The sequence below is a fragment of the Micropterus dolomieu genome, linkage group LG11, assembly GCF_021292245.1.
Source record: "Micropterus dolomieu isolate WLL.071019.BEF.003 ecotype Adirondacks linkage group LG11, ASM2129224v1, whole genome shotgun sequence".
NCBI lineage: Eukaryota > Metazoa > Chordata > Actinopteri > Centrarchiformes > Centrarchidae > Micropterus > Micropterus dolomieu.
In genome coordinates this window covers 10,359,925-10,382,572 of record NC_060160.1, presented here as the reverse complement: position 1 = coordinate 10,382,572, position 22,648 = coordinate 10,359,925, and the positions used below count along the sequence as shown (strand labels likewise).

Here is a 22,648-nt window from a genome sequence, read left to right as displayed (position 1 = left end):
TTCACACTAACATGTTGAATACATTTCAAGGTTTTTACTGACATGTGTTTCAATTCAGTGTACACAGCAATGAGACAAATGTGAAGTTAGTAGACTTAATAAAGACAGTTTAATAAGGGCGATAAGATCAACGTTAAAGTAAAATTTGAAAATTCATAACAACCAAAAGAATAAGCACATAAAATTTTGAACATTTTGAGTTATACAAACCCTAAATCTGTACTGATGTATAAGGGGCTGAAAAAATAAGTGAATGTGAAATTCAGTTTTACCTTCAATTAGGCTATGGGAATAACTCCACATGGTTGTCAGCAAGGAACAACAATGTTATATGTTCCTTGCAAAAGAAAGTGACAGTTATGAACCTAATAAAATAATTAAAATGAATATTACAATCTGTCATGATACATTTTGTGATACAAATGCTACAAGGTTGGTTAACAAGGAGTCAAAAGATAACACAACTCAAATGTTTATCGTCTACACTTACTGTATTGCAATGTTAGTAGATACTTTGCATTAATGTAATATCTGAATAAAATCATCACACTTCATCTTGTTAGTAATGAGTGAAACATTTATTTGTGAAAAACATTAAATATTGTGTTTTAAAACGTAAAAACCGACTACACTTTAGTATCCTGACCATCAACAGTTATTAAGGACATTCACATGTAGCTGCTGAGCTAATCACATTATTCTTTAAGATACTGTTGCCGTGCAACGGCTTGTCTCTCCGTGAAGGTTCTTCGTCTTCCTGGTCCTCACCCCCGGGTTTCTGCTGCCTGAGGTATACACTAAGCCCTTTATTTTTGGGGGCCATCTTCCTGATGTACTCCTGGATCTTTGTCGTTTCATCCTGGACAGTTGTCTTGACACTCACTAGCCCTCGGGCTACCTCGCTACGCTTGGTGTACAGTCTCAGGGTGCTGGATTTGGGGTGAAACCCTCCATGCATTGTGAGGAGATTTCTTGACTTTCGGACTTCCTTGCTGCCTCTTCATGGTTTCCGTTTGCCTGTGGCACCCCAAGGTATTTGTAGCTGTCCTGAACATCTGCAATGTGGCCTTCTGGTAGTTCAACCCCCTCGGTTCTGATCATTTTCACTTTTTTTGGATACCATGCGACCACACTTGTCTAGTCTGAATGATATTCCACTGTCATTGCTGTAGATCCTAGTAGTCAATGTCTCGCTCATTTTTGGCACACAGTTTGATGTCATCCATGTAGAGGAGGTGACTGATGGTTGTTCCACTTCGGAACCGGTATCTGTAGCCAGTCTTTGTGATGATCTGGCTGAGGGGGTTCAGGCCTATGCAGAACAGCAGCGGGGATAGTGCATCGCCTTGGTATATGGTGACTTGTGTATTTGGCTTTGAGTTGGCTTCCATACTTGATTTCCACAGCCCCATTGAATTCTTGATGAAAGCTATTAGTGTCCTGTTGATCTTGTACATTCCCAAGTATTCCAGTATCCATGTGGCATTGAGTCATAGGCTTTCTTGTAGTCAATCCAGGCGGGGCACAGAATGGTCTGCCTGGTCTTGCAGCCTAGAGTGACTGCTCTATCAACCAGTAGCTGGTGCTTGGCTCCCCTGGTATTACTTTCCATTCCCTTCAAGGTCCTGTCCATGTATTGAGCCATGTGCCTACTCATCTTAGCCGCTGTGATGCCTGACAGGAGCTTCCATGTTGTGCAGAGGCAGGTTATTGGCCAGGAGTTGGACGGGATTGTTCCCTTCTGTAGATCCTTCATGATCAGGACTGTCCGTCCTTTGGTTAACCATTCTGGGTGGGTCCCATCCAACAGCAATTGGTTCATTTGTGCTGCCAGGCGTTCATGGAGTGCCGTTAGTTTCTTCAGGTGGTAGGTGTGGATCATGTCAGGGCCTGGTGCTGTCCAGCTCTTCATACCTGCCACTCTTTCTTGGATGTCTGACGTTGTAATGGTTACTGGATCTTGTTCTGGGAGATTGCTGTGATCTGTTCTTAGATTCACTAGCCACTGAGCATTGGCGTTGGCCTCTTTCTCCCGTATGTTCTTCCAGTACTGTTCAGTCTCAGCCCTGGGTGGATCTGATCTTGTGTTATTACCCTGCCATTGAGAGTATATGTTGGATGGTTCGGTGAAGAACATCCGGTTTATTCTCCTGGCTTCTGCTTCTTCCTTGTATCTCTTTAGGCGGGTAACCAGAGCGCTAAGTCTTTGCTTGGCAGTCTCCAGAGCCTCAGGTATCGACAGCTTGTTGTAGTTCTTAGGTAGCCCTTTCCTTGCACCTTTCTGTAGCTCTGACAGCTGACTAACCTCTCTCCATGTTGCCTTGACCTTGGCCTCTGGCCTTCTCCTCCACGGGGGGTAATGCTCTTTGTGGCTTGTGGTGTTCATCTTATATCCAAGCATCTCTAGGATCACTGTTGCTGTGGTGTACATCACTCATTTGTCTCAGTTATGGCTTTAGTAGGGATAGCATGTAGTGCTGCATTCACATCTTCTAGCAGACTTTCAGAGGATATACTTTGTCACTTAGCCTTGGCAATCTTGGTCGTTGTAGGGGTCCAGCTGGGTTATGATCTTCAATCAATTTTCTGCTCTAGTCCTTGAATGTCTGTTGGTTCATCATGAGTCCAGTGGTGATGCAGTTTGCCAGCAGGGGACGCCGTTCATCTGTTAATGAGCCCAAAATCATGAGGGAAAAGACAAAAGTAAAAGAAGGATATTCACAATGAAGAGAAACGATATAAAGCAACACAAAGTCAGCTGTGTATTTGCCCTCTTAAATATATTTTGCATGACTTTTATGCATCACTGCTCCTCAGAGTTTAAGTTCTCATGTCACAGAGAGTCTGAACTGTTTTCATGCACTCACACTGAAAACTGCATCAGGATGATGTTGCCAATAACTCTTGTCATGTTGGGTTTTCTGAGTCAGGGTGAGAGATCTTTAACAGTAATTTAACATTGTTAATTTCAAAGTTCATATTTGGCATAAATATCACTTATCTTTATTTATGCCTCAAGTCATTGATGTCTAATTTATTGTAATCTACCCTGCTAATTCTCAAGGTTTGTATTCAATTTCTAATTTCAGAGTCTTCTGCCAACAATTTTCTGACTCAGACTGACAAATCCAAGTCTGTTAGTCTTGGAGGGACTGTGACCATCAGCGCCACAGGGAGTTCAAATATTGGTGATGATCTCAGTTGGTACCTTCAGAAACCTTACTTATTATATACAGTGCATCAACTCTCTTCTCTGGAACTCCGTCCCGATTCAGAGGCAGTAGATCTGGTTCTGACTACACTCTGACCATCAGCGGTGTTCAGGCTGAAGATGTTGGAGATTACTACTGTCTGGGCTACCATGGTAGTGGAGTGTTCACACAGTGATTTAGAGCCGTACAAAAACCTCCTTCAGTTTGACTGTTTATCTGGTCCAGTGAACACAACGCAAGAGTCATCAAGCAGAACCAAAATGAATCTAAATCTTTCTGAAACAAACTCACATTAGCTCTTCCATATTCAATTGTAAAGGTATATTCTTGTTAGTTTATTAAGTCTCTTTATGAGTAAGCTAGGAAACTTTAATTCTTGTTGGGTTGTAGCCACTGATATCAACAAAGGTTTAACAGTGTCTCTGATAGCTGTACAAAACAATTTAAAATAACAAGAGAAACAAACATGTCAAATTTATTACGCCTCATTTTAAAAATGCAAATTATTTCATACTCAAAATGTAGTATTTTCTATTTGAATTTCACAAAGTAAAAAATTTTAAAATCAGGAATGATGCTGAGATGATGTGTTGTAAAAGAAATACAAGGACACTTACTAATACAAAGTTTTATTTAATGATGGTTTAATATTCATGCCACATTTTTAATGAGTGAAAAGTTTCACTTGGAGTGAAATATTATTCAGTTTAATTGGAAAAGTTAAGGACACAAAGAAGAATATGCAGAAGATCAGTATTAGAAAGCGACATGCACACTGAAACACTGAGTAGAGAACTGTGGAACTTGCAGAAATATGTGAACAGAGGAGATCTGTAGCTTCACCAACCCATCTGTATCAAAGAAGGACGGTCAGGGTGGGCCACACCACACCCACTGGAGGAGAGAGAAAGGGAGGAGAGGGGGAGAAAGACAAAAGAATGAGAGTGGAGGCTTGGCAATGGAGAAAAATGATATGCTGGTAATTTCTTATATTTTATCAAATAAAACAACTTGTGCTGCTGTTCAAAAATCACTCAATATCAAACCATCAGACACACGATTCAAGTGTAAATGCAACTAAAAAGGTTAACTGATAATGATTGATGATGACATCTTCATGTGTGTTTCATAATGTGTGACAGTGAATAACTCATCCCTGTGATGATTTTCTTCTGTTTCACTTCCTTTTCACTACAGATAAGCTGCATTTACTGATAAAATCATATTTGTGTTCAACAGGCATCCACTTTGGACTTATAGTTTGAATGTTCACAATTAATAAAAAAAAAATACTCCTGATATTATTTTTATGCATTAAAAATTTTACTTGACAAATTGTTACTTTAAACATTTTAGAACAATTCAATGTTTCAATAAAAATAGAAAACATAAAATGAATGAGTTAGTTTTTGTTTCTTTAAATTTAAATTATATACAATGAATGGTATAAAGTTTTGTCTCAGAGTGTGAGCTCAGCCTGGATTACAAAAATAACAAAAATTATCAACAATATACAAACTCTGAACTTGATCAGAGTCACATTTGCAATATGTTGTATAAAATTTAAATCTCTGGTACTTACAGTCAACGATGACTTTGGTTCCTCCACCAAAAGTCCACCACAGTGACACAAACACATTAAGTGGCCGTACAAAAACCTCCTGCACTGTGAACAAGTATCTATACACTGAAAAACCTCACCAAGCACTAACTACAGATTCACATTATCACTGCTATAACAACTACACCATACTTTTTGGTTATAAACTTTGTAGCACAATATTAGACTTTGGGCATTAAAGCACACCATGCTGCATAATTTTTGTATCCATCTGATGAAATAGTGTAGGTTTGAGTGGAACATAAATACATTTACTCACGATGTGTAGGCTACTTCAGTACAATTTTCAGGCACTGTGAGTTCTCTAACACTTTGAAAATGTACTCCACCACATTTCATTGGGAAATTTAGTTTTTACTGTACTGCTGTCAAGGATGGGTTTGCCAGGGCAATGAGGATTGGACCCAAATGCAGGCAAAATGGGCAAATTGGTTACTTACAGGCAAGTCTTAGTACTAGTGTTATTTTGGTCGTGATTTTGGTCGTTATTTTTGGTCATTTTCAACTAATCTTTTATATGACTTGGGAGTAACAAGTAGTCTCAGTGAGTGATTCGCTCATTTTCACGCATGCGTGAATGGTCTTGGACTCTTACGTTCAGTTGTCACATGGCAGCTGTATTGGCTCAGTCAACAGAAATGATTAGTTCGAACTCTTAACTTCTTTGGGTTTGAGTTGCTTAATTGTCATTGGGACAGCCAACAATAACCAGTCAAAATGAACAACATGAATCTAAAAAAAATTTGTTCAATTTATTGAGCAAGATTCAAAGATCCGAGTCAATAAAAAGACTCGGCGTTCCCATCACTAGTTGGTTGGTAGGCAGGCAGCCAGGCAGGCAGGCAAACAACTGGGGCAGACATTGGTCTAGGTAATGGAAATGCAAAATTCAGCAATCAACTAGCAACATGGCAAACAGGACACAATGAAAACAAACAAACATGTAACTGCAGGGCTGATGAGGGAAGTGAGTAGTTCTGTGTGGTAGTCAGATGAAAGGGAAAGGAGGAAATGTCTGAGAGAATCTGGTGGAGAGCTAGAGGATGGCTGGCGTGGGGAGCCAGAGAACAGGACAGAGAGCAATCTGGAGGTTTATACATGAAACAGTGTGGTAGAAGAGAGGGACTGAAAAGCAACCAGTCACAACTACATTTGTTTTACAGCTTGTTACCTGACAGATTAAGACATTAAACAATATAATCTGTTTATAAAGTGAATACATTATTATAGATAATACAGTAGATAAAGTGGCTAAAATAGCTTCTCCTAGAAGTTAATTAATCAGTAACAACAATGATTGAACGTTGTACATAATGATAACACAGAGGGGTCCTTCTGCTTTTGTTGATAGTCTACACTTTTACTTGAGTCATGTTTTGAATGCTTCCCTTAAGTAACAAAATAGGCCTTTTCTCCCACCACTGATCATGAACCGCCTGGTCCCAGATCTGGATAGGATTGTTCATGTCTCCTTTTGCAGTTATTTCGCTTAAATCCGCTAGAGAGTAGCATTGATCACATGTAGAATTGCAAAAATGCATTTGCGGTGTCATTATCGTCTCAAACACATAATGTTGACAAATGAATGTTACACTATTTTTAAGTTTGATTTGAATAAAAAAAATTGGCTGCACATCAAGCAAAGGATGTCAGATCTTGTGCAGGATCTTCTAAAACTATAAACCACAGTGCTGATTCCACCAACCCTCTATGTTTCCGCGTTCTTTGGGGAAGTTGGTCTTTGTCCATCGCGGAAGAAAAGTTGCACTTGTTTACAGCGCTATATCCTCGTGCCTGCAAGTTATACTAATTTCATCAAACAGATTGCATTTTCTTCACATTAAAGCTTCATTGTTCAGTTATGATTGATCCATATTCGCAATAGCGCGTTCAGATTTGCGTCCATTACTGCGCGCTCCTTCCCCCGCAGTCCGAAAATGAGTGATCGGAGGAGAAACGCTTTAAAAACAGCACTCCAGTTGACGTGTCAACTTCTGTGGGTATGTAAGACCTTATCACTGTTGCCGTATTTGCAGCATCTTATATTGTTTTTTTATTCTGTCACTTAGGATTATTATGTTACCATAAAAAACAATCTTGATAGACTATTTATCTTTGGCCTAGGCCTACTTCTGTTTAAAATCATATAAAACAGAGCTACAAGTAGTAAAATATACCTCGTTTGTGAATTAAATGCCCAATAGAATATGCAGGTATTGATTTTTTCACATGTGACATGTCATGTGACACTAGAGTGCAAGTGTGCACGTGTTGCTTAGAGAAAGGAACTAACAAAATGGATTGGCCGTCTTTCCATAAATATATATAACCATAATAAAAAAAAAGGTGCATTTCATATCATTTAATTCTATTTTTGGCAGTCATGTAACTCAGTTCTATTGTAACAAGACATGTTCTGTTTAATGATAAATACAAAAAAAACGTATTTCCTAAATGGTTGAACAAATCCTTTATCCCTTTAAAAAGAGTTAAGGAATGTCAGAAAGGGGCTGGTGACTGGTCCTGGAGCTTATGAGTGTTGCCATGCAGCAATTACAGACACAATGCTCACACTGTCTGTTGTGTAATATTGAATCTTATTATTATTATTGTTTTATCTAACAGGTTTTGGGGTTGGTGGTGGGCTTGAGTGGAGTCTACCTGCTGATAAAATACAAACAAAACAGCTTATTTTTTTCTCACACCTACATCACTCTGCCAGCTGGCCTAGCTCTTTGCAGCGCTGTGTTCCTGGTGACCAGTGGGTGCTTCGGCACGTGGCTGAACCTCAGAGATTCCACCTTTAAGCAGGGACTGGTAAGGTTGTTTGTGTGAATGTGGGTATCTGTATGTAAGTCAGCCTTTAGAATGATAATAATAAAGTGTTTTCTTCTTCAGTTTGTTTATCTGCTAGTTTTGGTCTTTTGTCTGGAAAGTACAGCTACTGCCTTGGCTTATTTTCACTCTACAAAGGTATGTTATTTGAACAAATATTAATGTGCACTGGAAAGTTTTGTTTTCATGGCACTGTAGACTATTCGGAGGGGTGGTCCCATTCATATTCTTTGTGTGTACTTCCTTTTGTTTAGCTGGATTTAGACATAGCTCCCCTCAGAGGGGTGTTTCAGAAATACACAGGCAGCAGCCAGGACCCCAACTCTCGAGCTGTGGATATCACACAAGAAAAGGTGTGTGTTCAGTCATAACCCAACTGGTTCATCCACAGACCCCGTGCAGGTCTGTGTCTGGTGTGTAAAATGTGTAAATACCTAATTAGAATGCCAATATAGCCAACACAAACACTTACTTGAGCAAAACACACAATTAGCAGGGACCTGAAAACAAGCAGCAGCAACTAAAGCTGGGTGTTGGTATATAGGCGCCTTGGGCATCACTTCCTCTAATGGTCGCCAGATTCTGTCTTGAAAATGAAAATCTTACATTTTCCTTAGATGGCAATTTGGAAATGTATTTTTCCTTAAAATGACATTTAGGCTTAAAGAGGGCTATGTCGGGGAGGTATTTGTCTTGATTGAAAGGTATCAGCTGTGATAGTTGGCCCTGATTTGCTCCAAACCAAACCTCAGGCCTCACATAATCCATTCATCAACATATGGTGCCATCACAGATGTCTTGTCCTGCCTACAATAACTCTTACATTAACTGAAGATGTATTTTTGAAGATTTTTTTCTGATTGATAGTATTAGAATATTTTCTCTTTTGGCCCCTGTTAGTTGCAGTGTTGTGGTGTCCATGACTACAGAGACTGGCTGGAAACCTCCTGGTTTAACCAAACAGGAGGACTCTTGGTTCCTCGCAGCTGCTGCAACTCTACTTTCCCCTCCTGCAATGGCACTGTGGACCAGCCATGGCAGCTTTATGAAAAGGTAGACATCTAGATACTGATTTAACGCCTATAAACATTAGCTCCAGTATGAATGTTCAATAGAACCCTTCTGTTTCTCTGTCTAGCTTTTCAAATGTCTTTCTTTTTCAGGGCTGCCATGTGAAGCTGGAGATGGCCTTACAGTTTGTGCTGAGTTTCATCATCTGGGGCTCCCTGCTGGTTTTTGTGGTGGAGGTGCGAAAAACTTAATAATAACATAACACATTAATAACATTTTTGGACTATTTGTGTAAAACACAGATAGAAAGGATATTTTGCTACTTTAGATTGGTGGTTCCTTAAAGGTTCATTAATTATCTTTTAATGTCTTATTAAATTATTTTGTTCAAGATCTATACACAACATTGACATATTATCACCTTGACACCTTAAAAAGTTGTTGTGGCGAATGTGGTGAACAATAGCATTCATTTGTTGTGTTTCTGATCACCCACTGAATTTAAGTCCAATCTTCACTCTGCTTTTAGCTCTGTTTTTGTCTCCACCAACTCCAGGTGGAAATATCTGGCTCTTTAGCTGCTAAATGCTCCACTGTTTCTGCCAGTTAGCATACTATGGCTGTCAGTAATGATTATTTTCATTATTGAATAATCTGAATATTATCTCTTTGTATCATTTGCTGGTCATCAGAATTGTGAAAACATTTTGATTAATTGACAATAGTAATTATTCCAATCTGGACATTAATTATTGAGCATTATTTATTTTGGCAGTTAACCAGAAACCTCCTCTCCTTTCTTTCCTTTTATAATGCAGGTTGTTTTATTTCTGACGGTGGCACAGCTGATGAAGGACCAACCATATATAGAATACCAAGTACTGGGCATAAACTGAAGACAGATAAGACAGATGGGACAGCATTGCAATTATGTATGTAGTATGTGGTATTATGTTGTGTAAATATTCATCCATCCATCCATCGTCAACCGCTTATCCTGCGTACAGGGTCGCGGGCGGGCTGGAGCCAATCCCAGCTGACATCGGGCGCAAGGCGGGGTACACCCTGGACAGGTCGCCAGTTGTTGTGTAAATATGCAAATTATTATTGGAATGATTGTTCCTGAGCTGCAGACATTCTTACTACTGCTGATTAATCTTCTAATACACTAAAAAACAAGGATACATAAAAGTGGTGAAAGATCCTTTGTGTAATGCAGTTGTAATGTTAATTATTGGTATTTTTACACCAAAAAGATGACAATAGTTCATGTCTGGGTATGTAAGCTTACATTGTGTTGTCCTTTATGTTATTGTTTTATACAGAGCACATTTTACTGTCTCTAGTTGTATTTTTTTGTTCTATGTATCTGAAATTATAAACACAACAGAGAGTTCATTTCTGAAGGGACAATAAACTAAAATAAAACTAAACCCCATTTGCTTGCACTGTGCACTTTATTACATTTGAATGGCGTGTTTATTGATCTGAATACTTGTTCCTGGTATTTCCCACATTTTTTGTCTTGTTCTGTATATCCTGCACTCAATTGTCCCTAGGTAGATCTCTGCAAGTATTCCAAGGTACCAAATATGTACATGGTTGCATATCAACCTGAAAATTTGAAAAAGACACTAAGTATCAAGGAGATTAAATAATGTTAAGTATGTTTTTTTGGGCAAACAGGACATCAGGGCTATGACCAATGCAATATTTATATTGCAGCAAACCAGTCCACTGTGAGCGTGGAACATCCTGAGCTGCAGACACTGTATCCATGAATAGAAGACCAAAAGCATTTTGCTACAGGAAATGTAAAGTAGTTCAAAGAATGTGCGTGTTACTGCATGGTTCCAATTAATCAGTGTTAATTTCTCCAGTAACTAGAACAAACATTTTCTCCATGAGATTACAATTTCCTTCCTTACAAATTGAAAAGGATCTGTGCAAAATACTAGCATATTCTTTAACATGAATTGGCACCCTAAATGTTTGAAGGACCTTTAATTATACAACAGAAAAACACCGTTTAGCTGGATTTCAGTAGTGGATGTTGACCATTGGAAGCTGACCACGCGGTCTCCTCTGCAGAGGCGTGGCTGGACGCGAGTGGGCGTGGTGGGATTCGTCACGTAGCTCCTTCATCGGCTTCTTCGCTACGTGTGGCCGACTTGGAGGGAAGGGATTGTCACCAAGAAAGGGAAAAACAGGAGAAAAGAGCAGAAACAATAAACTACCCCCTAAAAGCTGGTAAGATTTAACACAATGACGCGTGTCCCCTGAAGACAGGTTTATAACGTTACTTTGATATTTCGATGTTAGCAGGCTTGTCAGATGCGAACGACTGCCATGCTTTTCTCGCGGCCCTTGGAGTCGTTACTTAGCTGGCGGTGGCTAAAGTTAGCCTCCGTGGCCTGTTAGCAGGCCGCTGGGGTTTAAGCGCGGGGACAGACATGCATTGATCCGACGCTCTCCAAAATAGGGGCACGGTGCTCTACGTTCGTTAGCCGGAAAGAGACCGCCACGTAATATATCCCCTTTGCATGATGCGAGTGGTTGTGTTGTCTGTATGTTAAGTTCAGAGTAGTAACATTTTGCCTTGTTTTTGTCGAAGCTGGTTGGACGTAGGTTTACTCTTCTAACCAGAGATGAGAGTGGACATGCAGCTGGCTAACGTTAGCCTGCTAGTGAGGCTAACTTAGTCAGGCCTCCGCACATAGAGCAAGAGATCACCTCGTGAATTGATGAGCTCTTCACCCCTGACAAAAACACAAGTGCGCCATTAAAACTGAGATTGTGGTTGCATTACACGGTGTTTGGTTATTTCTGTAGTAATTCCTGTTTGTAGAACTACAAAACATTGGAGAAATGTCAGTGGATTTTTTGACAGCTTCAGCTGCTGTCTCAGCATTAGCTAACTTACTAATGAAATTCAAGTGCAAGAGCAAGGTTGTTCATCCAGAGAAAGCTGGTCAAATCGTCATGAAACCGCCTTATGTTTGCACGACATTTCGTAGTACATTCATTCAAATACTGCACAGGCAAATTTAGACCCAACCCTCCTGCCACAACAGTTTCACTTTGACGCTCCCCTTTCCTCTGGATACTATACAAAATACTAGCACAGAGTAAGTAGAGTAGTTTTCCACTAGGGGTACTGGTGCTCATTCATTAAAAACCTATGAGTTACCACTGAATTAATACAAATTGATCACTTAAAAACAGTCCCTTATGTCGTTGTGTGAGAGAGATTCCTACAGTTGTGCATCAGTCATCTGCACTGAACCTGGTGATACTTAAAACATAAATTAAAGAGTGATTCAACAAGAAGAGCCTTTTTAAAACTATATCCTTTCAAGTGTATTATTTTCTTAATGTAAAGTTTACTTGTTTGCTCACTGTCATATTGATTGAGTTGTTTTGATTTTGTCTTATCCCACCCAGCCTCAGGAGCAGTGAAGTGTCTTCATGGCAGTTCGTCGAGGACACATTAAGTACTTGAAAGTAAGTATGATCTCGGCTCCCGTTTCAAACAACTTCACTGCCTTTGAGCTTATCTGAATGTTAGATCAGATATTTTTGGTGACTGGGTGGTTGACTTGAATGCTTAATTCTCGTTAGGCTATATGGTAGCAATCACATTTGTGGCTATGTTAAGAAATCTGGCTGCAGGAAATGTACAGACTCACTATAAAGTTTCACTTCATGCTGACACATTTGTGGAAAAGATGGCATGACTCTACACAGTGATTTAATATTCTTTAAATGTGAGATTAGCATTAAGAGAAATCAAAAACACGCAAGCATGCTAGCTCCCACAGGCTATGCCCATGTTTACTGATTTAATACAGGACTCTCATTCATCCTCTCAGGCTGTGTATGTTACCCACCAGAATACACAATCACAACCCTTCTCTTGTATGAATGGATCTCTGTCAGGTTGACCGCTGGACTGGTTCCCCTTTCAGGCCCGCTCCCGTTTCAGCCACAAGCAAATGTGCCCACCAGGACGCGTTCTGCTGAACAGATAGCAGGAGCAACTTTTACCGAAGCATTTAGAAGTTGGGCTCCATTCTTGTTATGGGAACTTTAAATTGTTAATTAAATTAGTCTTGGACCCTGTCAGACTAAATTGCAGATGGATGTGTGGCTGAGGTAATCTGGGGTTAAAAGTTATCTACTTGGCAAATGTAAAACGTGTGTGAGGGCTTTTTTTATTCCATTCCATTGTTTAAACTTCAAGTTGGATTACTGTAAACTACTAGATTGAGACCAATTTGCAGCTATAATCCAATCACATGCTTGTGTAATATAAGTCGTTACCATTATGCGGCCTTGAACCTTGGGACGTTTGAGTTGGATGTAAAGAATAAATTAAAATGAGACACGCAGAGGTGGAGAACAAGACCCAAAGCTGGCATTCTGCAGAGTGTTTGGTGATTATTTATTTCAGCTTTAGAAAGTAACCGCCATGAAACAGCATGTTTAATTTCTCTTGTTCACACGCTTTGTTCTCTCATCACAGCTCCAGCGCTCGCTCTCTCGTTCGCTCGTGTTCATAGTATGTTCACACAATTCATCATTTTTTAAACGAGAAGACAAGGCATAACTTTGTTTTTAACATTAATGAACAACGAGAAATGTCTGCTCCTCATCCTGATATCTTCAGTACTACAGTACTTTCTTTTTTATGAATGAAGCAGTTGTCAACCATATGAGTTAAAGCAGATGCTGTGTCTGTGTTTCACCGGTCAACAACAGTCATCCCTGCAAACTCCGCCGCCTTGAGTTCCTAAACCTTTGGAAATTACTACCCGTGGAGAAGGGAACTTTTCATGCTTTTTAACTAAATTTAGTCCCTGGTTCCTCCGGTTCACTGATAATTCGATGTGCTTTTTGTGAAATTGCTTAATGCTTGAGAGAGAAACCACAAACAGACTTCTATTTTTTTTTTTTTAAAGAGTAGAGGTTTGTCTCTTGTGTTACCTGCTGTATGCTCTCGTTTGTGTGTTACTGTATCCGGGTCAGTGATGTAATGGGGTTGTTTGAGAAAGCAGGGTAGAGGTGAGGCCAGTGAAGCTCGAAGAGTATAAATTATAGGAAGTCTATGAGACACTGACAATTTTACTCTATTTTTAATTTGTGCTGCTGGCCACTGAAAAGATGACTACACTTTAATTTGAAAGTAATGTGTTTTCAATTGACTTCCTTTAGTGCCTGATCTTTTTTTTTTTTATTCCATCTAGGTTTAGAGTTGACAGCCTCTAGGAAATTGTTAGTGTTTTTAGAGAGAGCTCAGTCTGTTTGTGCATTAAAATATTTTAAGACCTGTGTCGGGCTGCAACTAGTTATTAATTTAATTATATCAAATGTTTGAAAATAGTGAAAAATTCCTATTATAGATTCCCAGAGCCAAAGGTGACACATTCAAATAGCTTGTTTATTTCCACTAACACCCACAAATCCAAAGATGTATTAAAATAGTTAGTTAATCGTTTCAGCTCTTCCTCGGTGTAACCCGTGCACTAACCTTGCTGTTGTGTGCCAGGCCGACCTGCAGGAGGTGTATGACATGTCTAACGGTTATGAAGACCACATGGGAGGGGACGAGGGGAAGGACGCCAAGACCAACCTGATAGTGAACTACCTGCCTCAGAGCATGACACAGGATGAGCTGCGGAGCCTCTTCAGCAGCATCGGAGAGGTGGAGTCTGCCAAGCTGATTCGAGACAAAGTCGCAGGTATGCTACAGTCTGAAGTGATAAGACCTGTCACAGACCAGATCGACGAATTTTTTTCGTTTTCTTTTTTAATGGCAAAGGATTTGTGTTACAGACTTAACACAGACTGAATGTATAGGTGGTGGTTCAGTTCATGACATACAGAATAGGTTGGCCTGGCGCTCATTTTCAAATGACCTTGTCTTTAATGGCAGGAAATCCACTAAAGGCCTGCATTCTGGCTCCTCTGTCCTCAGTGTAATTTTTATTTGAACATCCCAAATTGATTACCTGTTTGAGTTGGGTAGTTTGCTCAAAGTTTTTCACCACCACAAAGTTTTTATTTATTCCAACCCTGTTTAACTGTAGACAGTTTCTTTGTTGGTTTGTTTAGACTAGCATGCAATGTTAAGATTTGCTTTTGTTTTTAAACATTTATTTGTTTGCAGATTTTTTTTAACTATACAAAGTTTTTTTTGTTTTATTTTATTGTTTTCCTTTTTTTTTCTCTAGGCCACAGTTTAGGGTACGGATTTGTTAACTATCTTAACCCTAGTGATGCAGACAGAGCTATCAGTACACTGAATGGACTAAGGCTACAGTCCAAAACTATCAAGGTAACGTGCAATAAGGTGTTCTACAATTCTCAAACCAAAGATGTCATGTCATTTAACTCTCCTGTGGCTCTTGTGCTGTCCGCTAACTAGCTAGTACATGTCAGCCCGAAGAAGTGAATACTGCTTTTACAGCTCACTTATTGCCCTATCTGACATGTCTGTTGAGTTTGACTTTAATTTTTACTTATTTTATTTGACACATTCTGTCAAATTCAGTGTATTTCATGTATGTAATTCCTTAAAAGTACCTTTTTGACCAGTTTGATTTAATTTTTTTGTTGCTGTAGTTTTCTTTTATGCTTCTGACTCCACTCATTTTTGCTGAGACCAAAGACTTAATACCTAAAAGTTTGCAGTTTGCTTATCAGATAATTTTGTTTTTCATCTATACAGTCAAAAAATGTTGTTTTGATAGACAAAACATTTCAGATGAATGAGTTGATGATTGTAACTTACAAAACACCTGATATATTTGCCCTTGTAAATCCAAAACATTTAAAATTTTGACAGTTCGATAGATTTAAGTACTTGTATTGACTGATTTTTGTTACTTTGTTTTGTACCTGTGTATCAGTGGAGTTTTAATCAAGCAGTTGTTGCTTCCTGTTGCCAGGTTTCATACGCACGACCCAGCTCTGATACAATAAAGGATGCCAACCTATATATCAGCGGCCTGCCAAAGTCCATGACCCAGAAGGATGTGGAGGACATGTTTTCACGTTATGGACATATCATTAACTCTCGAGTACTTGTTGATCAGGCTACAGGTATGACAGGTGAATTATTTCCTTACTTTTCAAACATTCTCTTCAAATAACAGATAGAGCCTTTGTTTGACAAAAAAGCCATCATTATGCTGCTTGTAACAGAATAGGCTGTCAACAACTGCCCTCTCATACCCAGGCGGGTCCCGCGGGGTGGCCTTTATCCGGTTTGACAAACGGGCAGAGGCAGAAGATGCCGTCAAAAATCTTAATGGCCAAAAACCACCTGGAGCCTCTGAGCCAATCACCGTGAAATTTGCTGCCAACCCAAACCAGGCGAAGAACACGCAGCTCATCTCTCAGCTCTACCACAACCAGTCCCGACGCTTCGGGGGGCCCTTACACCACCAGGCACAGCGGTTTAGGTAAGAAAATTTGTGAACACTTGCATGTACTGGATACGACTTAATCTTCTTACCTTTTGGTGATCGCTAATTATAAATGTTATTTATCTACAGATAGTCAGTGTGCATAACAGTAGGAAACAGATGTTGACTTAAAAAAAACAGCCAACACACGAGTCAAATCTAAAACATGGATAAGTCTGTCTTCCACTGAGAATATACAGGTGCATCTCAAAAAATTAGAATATCATGGAGAAATTCATTGTTGGCACCAGAACCTGACTGAGAGATTAAAGGTTCAGGGCCGTGTTCCAGAAAGCTGGTTTTGTGAAAACTCTGAGTATGTTAAGCCTGAGATGAGAGAAACTCTGGGTTTTCAGTTTCAGAGACCAAGATCAGATAAACCCTAGCTCACTGAACGGTAATCTTTCATATTGTAGTCGAACTGATTGGAACATCAGAACTGAATGTGTTTTGACAGTATTTCATAAAATATGAAATGAGAGAGATTTTATTAATGTAAAACAGACGTCTAAAACTTTACAATCAGTTTGAACCTAGACACATTTCCCACTGCAAAAAATCATTAATAGGCTAACTTACTTGGTCAGACTGTGACTTTACAATCACAGGTCCATGAGTAGCCTAAACTATGTCTAATCTGTTCGATTAATATTTTCATCATCAGTTATTACCACCAGCATTTTGTTCCGTCAGGTTACAGCTCAATAAATACAGCCCATTTAAAATTAATGTAATGGGCTGTAGGAGAATTCCAGCACATTCATTAGGGAAATTCCGGTCTGGTAAATGATGAATGTGCAACGCTGTATAAAATTTAATATTGGTAACGTTTTGGGACTCTTCCTCCATTCTTTTAACATAAATAGTAGATTTCACTTGAATCAAAATCACAGTTAATTGAACATTTCATCTCGATTACAATTTATTGAACGATTATTTTGTTTTTTTTGCAGTCATATTTCACTGACAAGGTTTGTAGTGTAAAAATACTATTAAAAATAAAAAAATTAAAGCTGGGTTTATTTATTCACAGATTTCACAAATCCATTATCTTAATGTTAATTAATAAGGTAAGGTTGACGTCCATATTACAGACATGGTTCCCATATATTCGGTGCTTCGCTTTCTGAATTATGACCACTGCTACTAAACTTTCACTCAATTATTTAATGTCAATCCAGAACAAATGATTTTCACCCGCACACTGTGTGAGCGAGTAGTCAGTCTGGCAGTAAATGTACAGTGTAGGTCACAGTGTGTCTGATATTAAAAGTCTGTCTGTTGTTTCCACAACTGCTGGAAAGTGAAGGCGGTTAGCGCTAGCTTACATCTCCCTGTGCATCAGACAGTCTGAAGGCTGAGCAGGACTGGATGGGGCAGAGTCACGTGACTACACACGGGGTGTTTCAAAGGGAAAGTACATGAACACACACACAATATTACCAGGATTAAATAACCGACATGGGGAAATTACGTCAGTTAGAGGCTCTGAATTGTGGTTTCGGTCACTTCAATTAATTGTCCAGCCCTAAAAAATAGCCTATCGTGGTCCGCGTTGGCATGCATTCATATTTATAGCTCTGATTAAAATGGAGGCTCTGCCTTTATTTACCCTTTGCCATGGTGAATCGTAATATCGGCGCTCCATTGATGATAGCTTTTTTCATCTCCACTCACGCGCTTCCATTAGGTTCAACATACTCGGAGTTGACTGAACTAATTCTGATCGGCTTTTCTGAAACCAAAAACTCTGAGTTTCATATCTCAGGCTCAATCAACTCAGAGAGTTAAGCTCATAGTTTGTTAAACCTGCTTTCTGAAACAGGCCCCAGGAAACTTGTGCAGGTGTTTTTAGTGAATTAGAGCTCCTCTCAGGTGGACATTTCTATATTATAAATTATTTATTCTAAATGTCTGATACACTTTGAGATACTGGAGTTTTGATTTCCTTGAGCTGTAAGCCGTAATCATCTAGATTAAAACAAATTAAAAGGCTTGAAAGATTTTACCTATGTAATGAATCTAGAAAATATGAAATTTCACTTTATGAATTCACTTATTAAGAAAATGAACTTTTCCACAAATTCTAAAATTTGGAGATGCACATGTACAACTGCAGGACAGCCTTCTTGATTTTGTGTGCAAAAACCCTCGCAGGGTTTGGTCAGAGTTGAACTTGAATATTAGTTTTACACCTGAAAATAAAAAACATTTGTGGAATGGCCACAGTAGCTTTTCCTGTGCGCTTGGAAGGGGAGGGGTGAGTGGTGATTGATGGTGTATTCATGTGGTGTCGGAATAATCAGTGTGTGTGTGTGTGTGTGTGTGTGTGTGTATATGTATATAAAAAATAAAGTTTTCATAGCTTTTTTTGTTGTTGGATTTAGAAATTAAATTGTTCTAATTATGCTTATCCAGCACGTCTTTGTTGTAGCGTCTATGTTGATTCCACGATCGAACTTAAGAGAACATGAACACACAGTGAAGTTGGAAGAATGACTTCACAATTCAGGAAACGGGGCCGTTCGAGGAGCATGTGAATGCATTGCGAGCCGTTGGTTGCAATTTGCAACCTTCACCACTAGATGCCACTAAAACTTACACACTGAATGTTTCATTAATGATACAATGAATTCACACACAAGGGACAAAGGTGGGATGGACCGGAAATGTTTTGAAACCTGTGATTGAAACAGTTCTTAAATGCATCAGAAAATCAACGGATTAATCAATGCTGAAAATGACCATTAGTTGCAGGACAGATCGTTATATTAAATACATTCTAGAGGTAATGACAGACTTTCCCTTTGATGTCCGTGTTATTGATAAATCCACCAGTACTCAAAACATTCTCATTTCCAGGTTCTCTCCCATGGGTGTTGATCACATGGGCAGCATGGGAGGCGTCAGTGTCCCTGGGAACGCCACTTCCGGCTGGTGCATCTTCATCTACAACCTGGGCCAAGACGCCGACGAGAGCATCCTTTGGCAGATGTTCGGCCCCTTCGGCGCCGTCACCAATGTCAAGGTGATCCGTGACTTCAACACCAACAAGTGCAAGGGCTTCGGCTTCGTTACCATGACTAACTACGAGGAGGCGGCCATGGCCATCGCAAGTCTGAACGGCTACCGGCTCGGAGACAAGATACTGCAAGTGTCCTTCAAGACCAGCAAGGGCCACAAGTAGAAAGATCTGGACAATCTGGTGTAGAGGAGAGATGGAAGTGACCTGCTTCAGACTTTTATTGCAGTTTGCAAAGTCTGACACATCTGTCTGGGTTTTAGTGTATTCAGAATTAAGTGAGATGTTCACTCTCCTGCCCCTTTGTACTCATTGTACCTGTTTTTTCCTTCTTTATACTCATGCTTGTGGCTTGAGGACACAGTAGTTTTAATTTTAAGGGAGGTGATGGAGAGGGAAAAATCCCATGAAGCCCCTCCCCTCAAGATATCTCTTGAAAATTATCTAAAAAGCTAAAATACTGTCTGTATGTGTTGCATGTATAACTGTAGGGACTATATAAAGGAGAATGGCAAATGGTTCTTAGCAGTGCACTGAAAATATGGAGCATAAGGAAATCCCTGCAAATTGTTCTCCAAGTGTTGATATTTTAGTGGATGGTTTAGTGTAAAGAAAATGTTGCCCGTAGCCAGTGGTTGTTTCATTTTTGGAAAAGCATCGCTCTGTTCTGGATCCTTGTTATAAGTAGAAATAGATGCCTTAAATTATCATCCAGTGGACACACAGACCTAAAATACCACTTACTGTCTAAAGTCAGTCTAAGAGCAAAGCACTTTTAACCAATCTGTTTTAGGTTCATATGAGGATCAGTCTTTTTGATGTTAATCTATGACATTTGCTCACCCTCGTACCAGGATAACACTTTTAAACATGACGAGCTCTGGAGGGAAATGTTGCTGTTTAGATGTCCCTGTGTAAACTGTCTTTTTATTATAAGTTGTATTTCAGAATAGTCCTGTTGAATATGAACACCAGTCAATGAGTAGGGAATTAAGATGGACCTGACCTGGTTTTCCCAATGAAAATTTATAATTTTTTTTTTTTTTTTTTTTTTGAGGTACCAAGGTTATATTTAGCATTGACTGAGAGCAATGTAACTATGGCTCAGTTTGCCATTTTGTTTTTGGTTTTCCTTTTCTTTCAGTAGATTTGTTTTCTTTAAAGGCATAGATTGTTATTTGTTATACTATAAGTTACAAACTTGTTTAAACAAGTGCTTATCTCAAGTTTGGAGAGACATTAATGGCCTTTGTTAATGATTTCAGTTTAGATTTGCTTTCTTTTCTTCCTTTTGTTTTGGTTGTTTCACTTTGAGCATAAACCATTAAATTTTATTTCTTTTTGCTGAAAGTTTTGTTTGGTTTGTTTCTTTTTTAAATTATTATTTTTTTTTTTTCCAAGATTTGGTTTGGAATTTTGTTCTATTATTTTTCTGGTGACAAACCTACAGTGACGACAAAAGATCCCTGGTCAAGGAAAAAGCGTTTCCAGTGGAGGCTTTTAAACGTCTGAAACAGGCTTAAATTAACAACATATGGACCAATGTTAGTTGAGATATGGTATTTAACTTGTACACCGACACCTGAAAGACAGTGATTGTCCTGCAAACATAGCTACTTTTCTTACTTACTTTTGCCAGAGATTGAACCACTGAAAAGAAACATAATTAGCACGTTGAAGCTGTACGTTGGCACTTTTGGTACGGTTGTCTTTTCAGCAGTTGTTACTTGAATGTCAGGCGTATTTATTGACACCTGGCTCAGTAAATCTGCTCTTTGGTACCTGGCTGTTTAGGGAGGATTAAATTAGATTTCTAAGCTTGAGTGTAGAAACTAGTGAAGTCAGATTGGTTGTGCATTAGTCGGGTTTGATATTTCAACAAGGCAAATAATGAACACTGTTCAGAAGATTTAGGCCTTCAGACGCAAACCCATTACATTACTCTGATCTTTGTCTAATATGGATATCCTTTACTAGTGTGGATATGGCTTTATTTACTTGTTAAGTGAAACATTTATTTATATCATCCATTTCTGGAAGATCATTGGTATATCACAACTCATCTTTTTATAGTGATGAATTTGGTAGATTGTCTTGTTCTCCAAGGTGGTTGAAAATGGAGTTTTAGCATCGGTACTGTAATTGTTCATGATTAACCTGACCATGAAAATGACCATGACCCGGGAGCAGTACTGTCCGCAGGTACTGTTATAGGATTTACTTTAAAGAACATGTTTGGGTTTTTTTCAGCAATAATTCCCCTGATTCTTCATTGAATGCCTATTTAATATGTGTGCCGCCTCTGAAAGGAGTATTCCCATCACAAGCTTCAGATGTTGGTCTTTAAAAGTGCTTTATGATTTAGTATTTACATGTTATATTTGTGTCCCAATCCTTAACTTTGTGCAATATTTCATGACTTGCTCAAAGCAGGTAATAGACATGTGTTGTGGTCTTGGGCAGTTGTCTGTTTTTTATATAATTTCTTTTTTCTACTGACATTATATGTTACTGCTTAGTTTTCTCAGCAGTCTAGTTGGAGTTGCATGAAAGATGCAAGTGAATTTGCTTTAGAGGCAGTCAAAATAAACTGCATTCTGCCTTAATTTATGTGGAAATGGTGTATTTTACATCAGAGGAGGCGCAAATATTTATTTGGCAATGTATGCGGTCATACGTGTTACTTATTGGAGTGTTTTAATGATTGACTTTTGTTTTCTTGGTTTTGAAGGATACTAAGTTAAAGCCCATTAAATGTCTTCTAACATTGAATCATTTCAATAAAAACATGGTGGCTTTTCAAAATTGAAATAATTAAATGTCTCTCCAGAAGCTTATTGTGGATTTGCTCTAAATGAGTTTCTTGACAAATGCTAAATGTATGGACGTGAATGCACCATTTGACTTTGACATCAATGTTTTGCATGTTAGCATTGTTAATACTTACTCATCAGCATGTCAACAAGTGGAAACAGAAATGAAGTGACGGAACGCAACAGAATATAATTCAGTTGTGACATTTGTGCTGTTGTCACTGAAGATGATTTATCTTGTAATGTCACCAGGCCTTCAGCATCATGTCGGTATAAGCCCAATGATTACCTTCTGAGACCAGATGTTGGAGACATTTGTGTATATATATGTAGTTTAACTGACTCCACTGTCCACACCGAGTATATTTGAAAACGGGAATATTAGTAATCTGAAGCAGTGGAAGGACTGCCCTTCCCATAGAAATTATCTTATAGGTTTAGAATTACGTTTTTGTTATCACTGCAGAGGAAACTGACAAATGTCAATTATATTTATGTACCACTTTTATCCAAAGCGCCTCTCAATCTCACACACACACGCCCCCCACTGGCAGCGAGCTTTAGGGCAAAAGCCTGATGTTTGGGAGCGATAGAGTTTACACGTCATGAAGACAAGAGCAGCTGGGGAACCTTCAACCTGCACTACCTCCGGATCCACAGTCAAC

The 22,648-nt window shown here is 39.0% G+C and overlaps 3 protein-coding genes across 5 annotated transcripts in view; 2 read left to right on the top strand and 1 right to left on the bottom strand.

Annotated features, from left to right (window-relative positions):
* The window catches only part of LOC123979475 (immunoglobulin lambda-1 light chain-like), a 40,868-nt gene that overhangs the window by 5,874 nt on the left and 12,346 nt on the right, over positions 1-22,648 (bottom strand). The window contains 1 exon segment of the mRNA XM_046063410.1: positions 4,795-4,832. Coding sequence (XP_045919366.1) covers positions 4,795-4,832 — 38 coding nt within the window.
* Positions 6,574-10,117, top strand: tspan37 (tetraspanin 37). Of its 2 annotated transcripts, XM_046063404.1 has the most exons (8): positions 6,574-6,833; positions 7,459-7,650; positions 7,732-7,806; positions 7,923-8,021; positions 8,569-8,721; positions 8,832-8,915; positions 9,498-9,611; positions 9,687-10,117. In XM_046063404.1, exons 1-7 carry the CDS (start codon positions 6,771-6,773, stop codon positions 9,573-9,575), a joined length of 744 nt encoding a protein of 247 aa, XP_045919360.1. In that variant the 5' UTR covers positions 6,574-6,770; the 3' UTR covers positions 9,576-9,611; positions 9,687-10,117. The 2 variants fall into 2 exon arrangements, with proteins under 2 accessions (XP_045919360.1, XP_045919359.1); XM_046063403.1 differs by having other exon boundaries at positions 9,498-10,117.
* elavl1a (ELAV like RNA binding protein 1a) lies at positions 10,796-20,169 on the top strand. 2 transcript variants are annotated; one of them, XM_046063399.1, is made up of 7 exons: positions 10,796-10,929; positions 12,124-12,183; positions 14,228-14,420; positions 14,913-15,016; positions 15,630-15,783; positions 15,920-16,145; positions 19,011-20,169. In XM_046063399.1, exons 2-7 carry the CDS (start codon positions 12,148-12,150, stop codon positions 19,333-19,335), a joined length of 1,038 nt encoding a protein of 345 aa, XP_045919355.1. In that variant the 5' UTR covers positions 10,796-10,929; positions 12,124-12,147; the 3' UTR covers positions 19,336-20,169. The 2 variants fall into 2 exon arrangements, with proteins under 2 accessions (XP_045919355.1, XP_045919354.1); XM_046063398.1 differs by having other exon boundaries at positions 15,630-15,792.